The 11,310-nt window shown below is 38.5% G+C and overlaps 1 protein-coding gene across 1 annotated transcript; it reads left to right on the forward strand.

Moving 5' to 3' along the window:
• The first annotated feature begins 3,095 nt into the window (after nt 1-3,095).
• On the forward strand, nt 3,096-11,302 carry rap1gapl (RAP1 GTPase activating protein-like). Its single transcript, XM_028469778.1, has 19 exons — nt 3,096-3,279; nt 3,445-3,477; nt 3,543-3,624; nt 3,754-3,789; nt 3,875-3,922; nt 5,249-5,446; nt 5,558-5,655; nt 5,789-5,867; nt 6,715-6,768; nt 6,839-6,922; nt 7,000-7,100; nt 7,409-7,538; nt 7,687-7,848; nt 8,736-8,807; nt 9,490-9,576; nt 9,673-9,828; nt 9,921-10,004; nt 10,102-10,121; nt 11,086-11,302. The coding sequence occupies exons 1-19, from the start codon at nt 3,209-3,211 to the stop codon at nt 11,171-11,173; spliced, it is 1,683 nt and encodes a 560-aa protein (XP_028325579.1). The 5' UTR covers nt 3,096-3,208; the 3' UTR covers nt 11,174-11,302.
• Nucleotides 11,303-11,310: the final 8 nt, after the last annotated feature.

Raw genomic sequence — 11,310 nt, forward strand, 5'->3', positions numbered from 1 at the left:
GGAGGCGGGACTTCTCTAGACAGAAAGATGGCCAATGAGAGAGAAGATACGTACTACAGGCATATCATGTACCCAATCATCTAACAGCATAAAATACTGGCGGCGCTATTGTAAATTAGTAAATATGATAACACGTAAAAGGGCCGATTGTTCTACACTACAGCTATCCACAGAGTGTAGTAGCGTTTATATTGTAGCTATCGGTGTGGAAGCACGAGGCAGGGGAGACACCTTGCTTTTCTCACACACCTAAATCCAAAGGTGGTGCCATTTATCTTCAAAACCTATTCCCATGAACAGCGCGCAACGTGACTGCTGCGCACATAGACCTTGCCCACGGTGCACAAACACCTTATTCAATCCAAAAAAGAAGGCACAACTCGGATATTAACAGCCACTTCGGAACATGGGCAAACAAAGGGTACAATTCCACTTTTAAGTGACAAACAGAACACAACTGTGAATTTCCCACAATCCCCCTAGCCGGCTTCCTCCCCATGGCATGCTACAATATAATAATAATAATAATAATAATAATAATAATAATAATAATAATAATAATAATAATAATAATAATAATAATACATTATCGCTTGGTGGCTTAGTGGTCAACAAGAAGGTCCTGTGTTCAAGCCCTGGGTTGACATTTGGTCCTTTCTGTGTGGAGTTTGCATGTTCTCCCCGTGCTGCATGGGTTTCCTCCGGGTACTCGGGCTTCCACTATCCAAAAACATGACTTTGAGGTTGAAGGGAGTCTCTAATTTGCCCGTAGGAGTGAATGTGAGTGGTTGTCTGTCTGTCTGTCTGTGTGTTGCCCTGTGATGGCCAGACTGGCACTCTGTCCAGGGTGTACCTCCGCCTAACGCACAATGAGAGCTGGAGACAGAACGGAATAGAAATAGACTTTATTGTCTGTCCTGAAGCAGTGACAAAATTTATTTTTGTTTTTGTACACGGCCACAACAGCAACACATTCAGCACAGTAAAACACATAAAATTGGCTTTAAAACACACATTGAGGATCATTTTGAACAAGTTCTGATGAACTACGGCCGGGCTCGCGGAACCTCTCCGCGCCAAATAGCACGTACTACGTTCCCAAGATTTCACTGAAATTACCCGGTTTAACCGAGTAAAACAAATTAAATTGTGCAACGTAAAATGGTAATCGACGTTGAATTGCCTTTGAAACAATATATCACATGACTATGTTCCAATAAATTTAGAAATTACCGGAAAAGTGGGTGGGCCCCCGTCCCTACCATTTCAAAAAGGTCTCCAAGAGGCTCTTGACATCTGCTCATAGAATATCCAAGTCAAATTACAGTCCGATTCAACAAGCATTAACAGAGGAGTACTCATTTGAAGGGGGCCCCCGTAACACATACGGAGTAATGGGCCCCATTCATATATTGGTATGTGTCAATGATTCGGTACCACCAACTGTTGCAATATTTGACTCACAAATAAATGAGAAAACGACTTTAATGGCAATTGCCTAAAAAAACAAAAAATTGAGCCCTTAATCAAATTGTGTGAGGCATGATCGTAATCTACGTTGATTTACCTTTGAAACGATATATCACACGACTATGTTCCCATAAATTTGGAAATTACCGGAAATGGGGGGTGGGCCCCCAGGCCCCAGTTCAAAAAAAGGGCTCAGAGTTTCTCATCATATTAATTCATAGAGTATTCATTCCAAACTGCATTCCAATTTAACGAGAATTATCGGAGGAATTGTCATCTGAAAAATAGGGCCCCCAGGGTCCCCCTGGCGCCTCCGTGACACGTACGTTGTAATGGGCCCCATTTATATATTGGTACGTGCAAATGATTTGGTACCACCAATCGTCGTAATATTTGACTCACAAATAAATGAGAAATTGACCTTCTTTTTATTTTTTTCTTTCCACCCCTGGGTCCTAAATCGAAAATCGGGCTCCGAGAGTCGATGCGTACACATCCATAGATTATAAATATCAAATTTCAGCCTGATCAGTTCACGAATAACAGAGGACTAGCAATATATACTATTGTACAGAAGAAGAAGAAGAAGAAAAAGAAGAAGAAGAAGGACAACGACGATGACGACGACGACAACAACGACAACAAAGTATGTGGCGTTTTGAGTCTGGTAGCCTGGCCTAAAAATAAGAGATACAAATTGTTTGCAGTGTAATGTTTATCTCATGTTGTTCAGAGCAGTTATTGTGGAGATGATGATGATAGGCACCAGCAGACCCTCGCGACCCTGAAAGAAGGAGCAAGTGGGTCAGAAAGTGGATGGATTTTACATTATATGCAGTTTCACACACACATCAGTCCATCCATCCATCATTGCACTTTGATGTTCCCTAATTAGTCGACCTTTTACCATCTTCATGTTATGGCAGTAATGACCTACACAGACAGATTGCACCTCGCTGTGTCTGTGTGGCTTTTAACTCCAGCTACTGAATACTAACATGCAATTGATGTCACCAATCCATTGGTTAAGTAAAAAGCATCTATTGCACTTTTATCCTTTCTGTTGCCCCTCCTGTATTGTTTGTGTTTTTACCTGAAGTATCAATGTATGTTTGAAGTGTTCTATGCATAATAATACATTTCAAATGATATTGCATATGTAAAGAATAACTATTAGGATGAATAGTTTGTTGTTGACAGCCTAAATAATGATATATATTGGTACTTTCTCACCTTAATGTTCTAATTTCCCTTTTTTATGGTTTTCTCTCTCTACTTTCACTCCTGCTGTCTATCTCCTCTCCCTTACTGTGTGTGCTGTCAATAATTGATGGTTCCTCCTGACGCAAAGGGTAACAAGTCCACAAGGAATCGCCTCAATCATTTGTTTCTATTTCTTAATTTTTTTTAACTCACTGGTCCAGCTTTAGGCTCAGTCAGTCGGTTAAACTGCCTCGTACATGGGGATCGATGACACATGGCAGATCAGATCAGTTTGACTGTATCCGCTTAAGAGTTTGCAGCAGCTGCAGCTGTTTGATTGGGTTAATACTGCCTGTCTTTCTGACAGCAGGACAGGGGTGGGGGGGAGGAAAGCTTAAATGAGTGAGAGGCAGGGGGTAGGAAGAGGAGGAGGAGGAGTGGCAGAATGTAAGAGTGAATTAAATCTACTTGAACCTGCCCTGATCGACTCGTTCTCAACCTGGCATGTAGAAACATTCACTGTGACATCAGAGACATGAAGAGAGAAAAGAGGGATGACATGTCCTTTTCCAAAAAGAGGAGTTTCACCTTTGGGGCATACGGTGGGTAAGTAAGGACAAGAAAAGATAACAATTTGATTTCAGACATTCAGCTTTTTGAAAAGTCACCTGTGTAACAATAAATGGTCTAAATAAATGACAGTGGTTTGTGAGATGAGGTCGACTTGTTTGTTGTTTGAGGAGAGTTTTCCTCTCACTTCCTTGTTTACAGTGTGGACAGATTTACATGTGCAGATGAGACAAGGTGAGGAACTTTTTCACTTTATTGCGGTGAATGGTGTCATTGTGTAAATCAACCTGTCGCTGCAGACCTGAGGACAACATGCTGGATATCCTGGACTCTCCTGAAAGCGAGAACAAGACTTTCCTTTCCACCAGTGGCAGCCACAGGGTGATATCATGATTATATTTTCTATATATCTTATTTTATATTAGATAAAACCAATGAGTTTATAGCTGTGATATGTAAAGCTGTGTTTCCTTATTACTGTCTCTCTGACTGCACTTCATTCGTCAACAGGACACAGAGCTGTTTGAAATCATTGAGAAGCTCCAGGTGAGTTACACCATGTGATAGATCACGTGCAGTGCATGTGTTTCCAGACTGAGCTGTGCTTACCTTTAATGATCTTGTGCGTCAGGGCAGCAGGATCGATGAGCAGCGCTGTGAATTCCCACTGCCTCTAAAGGTGAGGCTGCAGAAATATTACTGAGTGTGTGTTGACACTGACATCTTTATGTGTATCATTCAACCACATGTGTCAAACTCAAGGCCCGGGGGCCAAATCCAGCCCTTTACGGCATTTAATGTGGCCCGCAGGAGAAAGTAAAAAAAAATAATTACAAAGAAAATATGAATCATTGTGTAAATTATCAAACAATCAGAGGTGAAAGTAGCGGATTACAAGTACTCATGTTACTGTGATTGAGTTGCTTTGATGGTTACTTCTACTTTTTTTGTGTAAATTTCCTAAATCAGTCATTTTACTTGTATTTAAGAATGTTTTAAAAGAAGTAATTTGTTACATTCTTAAACCCAACCGTTACTGAGTAAATTATTGTTGTTTTAAATGATCAACGGACATTGTGAAATGACAAAAAATGAAATGACCAGACAAAAATCAAATTCATCGATTACCTGCATTCGCGATATTATTGCGATATCATAAAACGCGATTTTCTTGTCCTGTCTGTCCTGAGTGTTTTAGAAGTGCAGTCCACATGTTTACATGTTTCATGAAACGTGAAGTTAGTTAGATATGTTGAAGAGGTAAAGTCACAGATTTGTTTGCTTTCTTGTTGTAATCTGTGCATTAAAATGGATATTTTATAGATTTAAAAATTAAATACATCTGAAATTGCTTATTATGAAACAGACTGATTTATTGCTTGTGTTCATTGAAAAATACATGACAAGAAGTCCTTGCAAAAATAATCGCATATTAAATTGCAATTGCAATATTGAGGAAAAAAAAAATCGCAATTAGATTATTTTCCAAAATCGTTCAGCCCTAATAGCCGACCAACCAGATTAAACGTAATGTACAGCACCAAAACAGTATTGAATGCTGGTTATTTTCTCAGTTTGAGTTCATAACCTTAGCAACACTTAGAACCAAGAGATTCTTTTTATTTTGAATTGAATTAATTGATATTATTTTATTTAAATAATAATAATTATTTTACACAGATGCCTTTGTGGAAAATAAAGGAAGTTCTTATTGTGCAAGATTTCATCTCTTACTTTTCCTCTAAATTACACAACAAAAATTGTCTCAAAATTATAGACATTTCAAGAGAGGAATCCTGCAGGGACTGATGTCAGTTATTGTTTGGGTATTATCGATGCCTTACATACTGTACATGTCAATTATACACAGAAGTGCAAACTAAGGTTTAAATTGCTTGTTTCCTTGTCTAAAAGCTGTGCCCTACTTGAGATAAAACTGTATTCGGCCTCTGAACTATATAAACAATCATCATCATTTTCATTAACTCCTTCATGTCTATGTTAGTCTCAGCTTTTGACCAATGGTAGAGAACTGCCGCTCATCCTTCCCTCTAAACTGGGAGGCTACTGGATTGACCCTCCTCTGGAGAGCTTACGTGATGTCAGTCCCACCACTTCCCACCGCGGCCTTTATCCAGAAACCTTCGACATCATGGAAAGAGATGCTGAGGCCAAAGTCTACCACGAGTTCTTTCGCTCACGAGTAAATTCACTTTATGTTGTCTAAAAATGATTTTTGTCCACCCCTGACTGTTTGAGATGATTTATTTATTTATTTATTTATTATCTTGGTTTTTTTTTTTCTTCGTCCCAGTACCATCACTCATTCACAGCTGCAGATCCATCCCTGGGCCCACTGGTTCTGTCTGTGTGTTTGGAAGAAGAGGAGAATAAACTTCGTGTCATACTAAGGTTGAGATTTGTTGTTCTGTTGACATTTTTTGCGTGCTTTCAATCAAAGCTTTAATGTGCAAATAAATTACCTTAAATAGAGGACTTTATTTACTCATCCCATGTGTTTTATGACATGTTTTTGTCCATTCAGGATGAGGGAGTGCTCTCTGCATGGAGTGTTTTCTATATCGCTTTTTCCCAGCATCCCCTCTGCTGTTGAGTTAGCGAAGGTAAATAACTCTTTATCACCACCTAACACTATTGTTTTTAAAGAAACTTTATAAACCTCACGCGTCAACCGCTGCTTAACTATGATGCTATGAACTCCAGTATTTTTTGTTTACTTTTATTAATAATTCATTTCGCTTTTTGCACATTGGCTACAGCTAATATATGGGACATTACGGTAAATACACAAAAAAAAAAAAAAAAACAAATACACAAAACAACGACAAAAATCCGACTATAATAATGACTACAAAAATTCAGAAAATACGCAAAATGACTACAAAAAAATAAACAAGATTATAGAAAAACACACACGACAACAAATAATACACAAAAATGACAGGAAAATATACAAGATTCTCTTTTTTGTGGCCGCCACTGTGTTAAAAGTTGCCCATGTCTGCTGTAGGTGTTAAAAAGTTTAACACTGACTAACCCTTTAATTGAGTTGATTATACTCCGGTTACAGTGTTAAAAGTCTTAACTAACCCCATTTAGTGTTGATTTATACAATTCTCAGAGTCAAGACATTAACATTAACACTGAGGGTGTGTGAAGATTTCAACAACACAATGTATAACCAACACTGTCACAAATTTACCTTTTAACGTGTCACTCGAAATGTATTTGGTATTTTGTTTTGTTTTTTCTTTAAGGGTTTTTTTTTTCTTCTTCATTTGAACGGTCATCAATGTTGTCCTCTGTTATAAATGCTGAGAGTGGATCCTCCTGTGACAAAGACAAAAAAATGTCTGATTGATTTCGCTGACTAAATTTCACACATTTCCACACTAAATGATCTGTTTTAATAATAATGCTGTTGGGTTTTGTTTTTTTTTCGTCCTGTAGCTGCTTTGCGACAGAGTGACCGTCTCTAAGTTTGACGTCGTCAGCTACCTCAAGGTAAATAAATGACACATGTTGTAGCATTATGACTTTCAAATAAGAAAAGTATCTCCTTTTTTCCCCTCAGGCTCCAGAACTTATAACCACATTCGATGAACACAGAGTATCTCCTAATTTCAAGTTTGGTGTGTTGTACCAAAGGGATGGACAGGTACGAGTTAGTTTTATTTTCAGCTGAATCCTGGTTGTGAACCCTCACCCTTTCACCCTCTATCCATCTATCTGCAGTTGACTGAAGAGGATATACTAGGTAACAACCAGGAGAGTCAGGAGTTTAAAGACTTTCTGTCAGTTTTGGGAGGGACTGTTCAACTGCATGGATTCACAGGGTAACAAATCCTGATGTTCTTCTATTATAGAGCAAATGGGTCAAACTCAATCAGTATCTAATTCTGCCCACAGGACAATTCTGATCAAATATAAGTTACAGCGTAAACATTAACTTAATTTAATCTAATTCATTTAGTTTAATGTCTAAATGTTTTACATTTAAAGTGCCAGGAATTCTCCAGTCCAGCTGTGTTGTGATCAAACTGGGTTTGCCGTGTAAACTGAGTTTATTAAATCCAGCATTAAAATAATAAAACAGAGAAACATGTGGATGGTTTCATCTTCTAACTTTCTCTTTCCTTTATAGCTTTAGAGGTGGATTGGATGTGTGTCACGGCCAGACAGGAACTGAAGCAATCTTTACTTCCTTTCATGGGAGAGACATTATGTTCCATGTGTCCACTAAGTTGCCTTTCACTGAGAGCGACCCACAGCAGGTCAGTTCACTGTGGTGTGGTTCTCTGTTTCTATCATGTGCTGATGATTCATGGGAAATCAGCTTCTGAGGGAATTGTTATGTTCTTTGTAAAATCTTTCTCTGTTCTCTTCTCATGCAGAGTTATTTCTGTGTCCCCCTCACAATAGTTACAAAGAAAAAGACACATAGGCAATGACATTGTTGCCGTGGTTTTCCAAGAGGGACAAACCCCATTTTTTTCCGATCTTGTCAAGTCTCACTTCCTGCACTGTTTCCTGGTGGTTCGGAGGATTCAGAGGGAAGAGGATGGAGAAGGAGCTGCATACCAGGTGACCATCAGGCAGCTTCTCACTATGTGACGGACAGCTTTATGTCTCTACTGATGCTGGTTCTCCAGGTTTCATCATATCTATTGTTACCACATGGTGGTGTAGTGGGTCCACTCAGAAGATGCTGACAGTCTCTGACCAGAAGAAGTAAAATGCTAGTGCTATACTTCCTGGATGCAACATCTCACGCAATAAGCAATTGTATATAATATAAAATAAACAGCCTTCTTTAGCTAAATTACCTTACAATTATTCTTCATAATTATCCATTACCCCAGGGGTTCTCAAATTGTTTAAATGATGGGCCTTTTATGGCTCAGGAGAGAGTTTTTCAAGGACCCATTTAGGACCCATTTAAAAACAAATTTGAATTTAAATACAATAGGAATGATCTGTTCGTGTAACATTTATGTTTAATATTAATATATTTGTAGTAAAATTAACATGAAGAGTACCTGCACTGTACTAGTCGTATATACTGTATTACATGAAATGTGTTTGTATTACCAAAAAACAAATGATGTGCACACTAATTAAAAATAAGCAGTGCGTCATTTAGCATCCATTAAAAGTACATGTAAAATGTGTAAAATTGGTTGACATATGTATCACACACATTTGTAATGATACAACATGAATAATAGTTGATTTTTTTTAATTTTTTTTTTTTATTTTTTTTGTGAAGTTATTTCACAGACCTCAATACGGCTCAAGGACCCCAGTTTGAGAACCGCTGTGTTACCCACTTTATGCTTCCACACAGGGAGTTTTCTTTTATTAAAGTGGTGTTCCTTATGAATAACATGAGCTTTCTACTGACAGTGTTTCTTATGACAAGAGTGTAAGTGGGGTAAACATATGGCTGTTTTTTTTGTTCTGGGTGACAGGTGTGTGTCACAGCCAGAGAAGACGTTCCTCCCTTTGGTCCAGTCCTTCCAGATCCTCCCATCTTCACAGATGTAAGAGTTTAATTACTTTTAACTGTTAAATATTTCTCATTTGCTTCATATTTTAAGTTAAATTAGGTTTTTTTCTCATAATTTTTTGTTCCTTTTATATATACTAACCCACTCTTGACATGACAGTTTTGCCTGTTTCACAAGCCTCGATATGTTTTTTTTAACCTGTTTTTCCTACTTTAAAAACACAAACATTGAAGCAGTTATTTCTTCCTAAGTCACAAACAGATCCCATTATATTAAAACTGTGTGGTATTTTTGCTATTTTTCTTTTTAATCTGTTTATAATTACAGAATAAATGCTACTTGACATTTTCCCACCCAATTTTTTTAAAAAAGGAACAATTTGCCCACCGCTAAAATATACCAAAATATTTACTTGCATATACCAGGTTTTATCTTGTACAATATATTGGTTTTTACTTTGTACAATATATTTGATTTACAATTTGTACATGTACAATATATTTGGAGATGCCCCAGCAACATTTAAAAATAGAGCTTTAAACACATTATTTTGAAGAAGTCTTCTTCACTGAAGTTAGACCGATCAATGAACACCAGAGCGCTCACTTTTATTTCACTTAGCCCATTTTCATTGATATTGCTATTCACGTTTGTCACATAAAACACTTCCGTATAATAATGTTGATAAGTTTGTTAACACTGTCCTGTGTCGTAGCATCTCCAGCTGAGAGAATTCCTTCTGACCAAACTCATCAATGCAGAGATTTCCTGCTGTAAAGCCCAACAGTTCAGGCGTCTGGAGGTAGGAACGAGAAAGTTTTAAGTCTAAGTCGTTTGGTTAATCCGCTGATTAAACCCTTTGTTTCATCATTTATCTTATTTCCTTTCTTCTCCAAAGCTTCGTACTCGTTCATCGCTGTTAGATAATTTGAAGGCTGAACTCACAAATCGTTCCCAGGTCATGATGGGGGATCCATTACAGTCTGTCGTCTCGTCTTCTGAGGGTGTGCGTGGGGTCCCTGAAGGAAGTGGGGGATTTATTGAAAACTTTAAGGTGAAATGCCTTATTCCCAATAAGGACCTGGGATCATGTTTGACTCAATCATACTGTATGTTTCACCTCCTACTGTATGCTTGTGTCTTCAGAGAGCAATCAGAGTGCGCAGTCACTCCTTTGAGACCCTCGGCGGGCCGAGAAAGACCGTTGGCAGCCCATTGCAGAAGCCCAAGGTGAGTAGCTCGGTTATTATTTAGTGAACATTGCCTTTTATTAAAAAAAAGATACACCAGGGAAGGAGCTTATGTTATCTTTAACTTTTTTTTCCAGATAGAAAAAGATGGAGAGAGGTGAGATTTACAAAACTATAAAAGTTGTCATACCTGGTATTATTTGCACAGACTTTTATGCTTAAAGTTCCCATGTCATGCTATTTTTCACCCATCTCCATTTGTTTTAAGAACCCCAAAACATAGTATTTGAGGTTTATTTTCCCAAACTCACCTGTTTTCCAGAGTTTTAGCCTCTGAAAAGTCACTTTCTGAGCAACTCTACACAAACAGGCTGATTTGCGGCCTACTTATGCATATTCATGAGTGGGCGTGTCTATAGACAGGACACTGACTTCCTCCTCCCCGCACGGTGACGTAGGGCCAGAGGACGGCCCGCGCTCCTCCCACCCACTCTGTAGCCGAGCTCATGCTGCTTTATAAACACGGCACAGAGCGTGGGGGCGGGGCATTCACCGGTACATACATGAACTGTAGAAAATACATACATAGCACTGCGTGAAGGACGCTGAAATGCTCACCTTCGTGGGCGTGTTTGTTTACATGTCAATCACGGCAGAGAGCTTCCTGGAGGCGTGGCTTCTCCAGCTCAGTGTCGCGTCAAATTCGTCATCAAAATGGGAACGAGTCATCAAATTGGAGGGAGGTGTTTGGGCTCACCCTGCAGTAAGAAAGGAGCAAATCATCCTCTAACTAACGATTGAGGGAATCGATGAAAAAAACACTTTGGGCATGTTTAAAGCACAGAAAAGTCCATTTAGCGTAACATGGGCCCTTTAATTGAATGTTTCCCAATCATGCTATTCTGTTGTCTTTGTTTTGTGAGCACGACTTGTTATTTCTGTCACCGTCACTCTATTGCTAATCCCTGTTTTAAGCTGCTGAATATGTATTGTTTTCCTGATATTGTCTTTACTGGGTGCTTTGTGTTTACTCTTTCTTGCATGGTAAATAAAAACTCTGTAGATCTGTTTTCTCACTCCTCTGTCTTGTACGTGAACAGACTTTGTTTTTCTTTTTTCAGTGACAAAGCTCCAGGACTTGTGTCTGCTTCCAGTGAACTTTCAGGAGCAGCTGAACTCAAAAACCAAACTAATCAAGAAGAGACATGAAACAAAGTTGGACCCTGTACATTTCAGACATGAATATAATGACAGAGATTGTGACATCTTCCTCATTCCTGTTTACGTCTCTGTTAATACTGTACAAGAGGAAGAGTTGAAATTGTATTGTCATAAAAGTGTTATTT

This window comes from Gouania willdenowi, chromosome 16 (genome assembly GCF_900634775.1).
Source record: "Gouania willdenowi chromosome 16, fGouWil2.1, whole genome shotgun sequence".
Classification (NCBI taxonomy): Eukaryota; Metazoa; Chordata; class Actinopteri; order Blenniiformes; family Gobiesocidae; genus Gouania; species Gouania willdenowi.

Coding starts and splice junctions, on each gene's coding strand:
- rap1gapl (XM_028469778.1), top strand. CDS start 3,209: ATGAAGAGAGAAAAGAGGGATGACATGTCCTTTTCCAAAAAGAGGAGT. Junction 5,447..5,557: donor ACGAGTTCTTTCGCTCACGA/GTAAATTCACTT, acceptor TCTTCGTCCCAG/TACCATCACTCATTCACAGC. Junction 9,829..9,920: donor GATTTATTGAAAACTTTAAG/GTGAAATGCCTT, acceptor TTGTGTCTTCAG/AGAGCAATCAGAGTGCGCAG.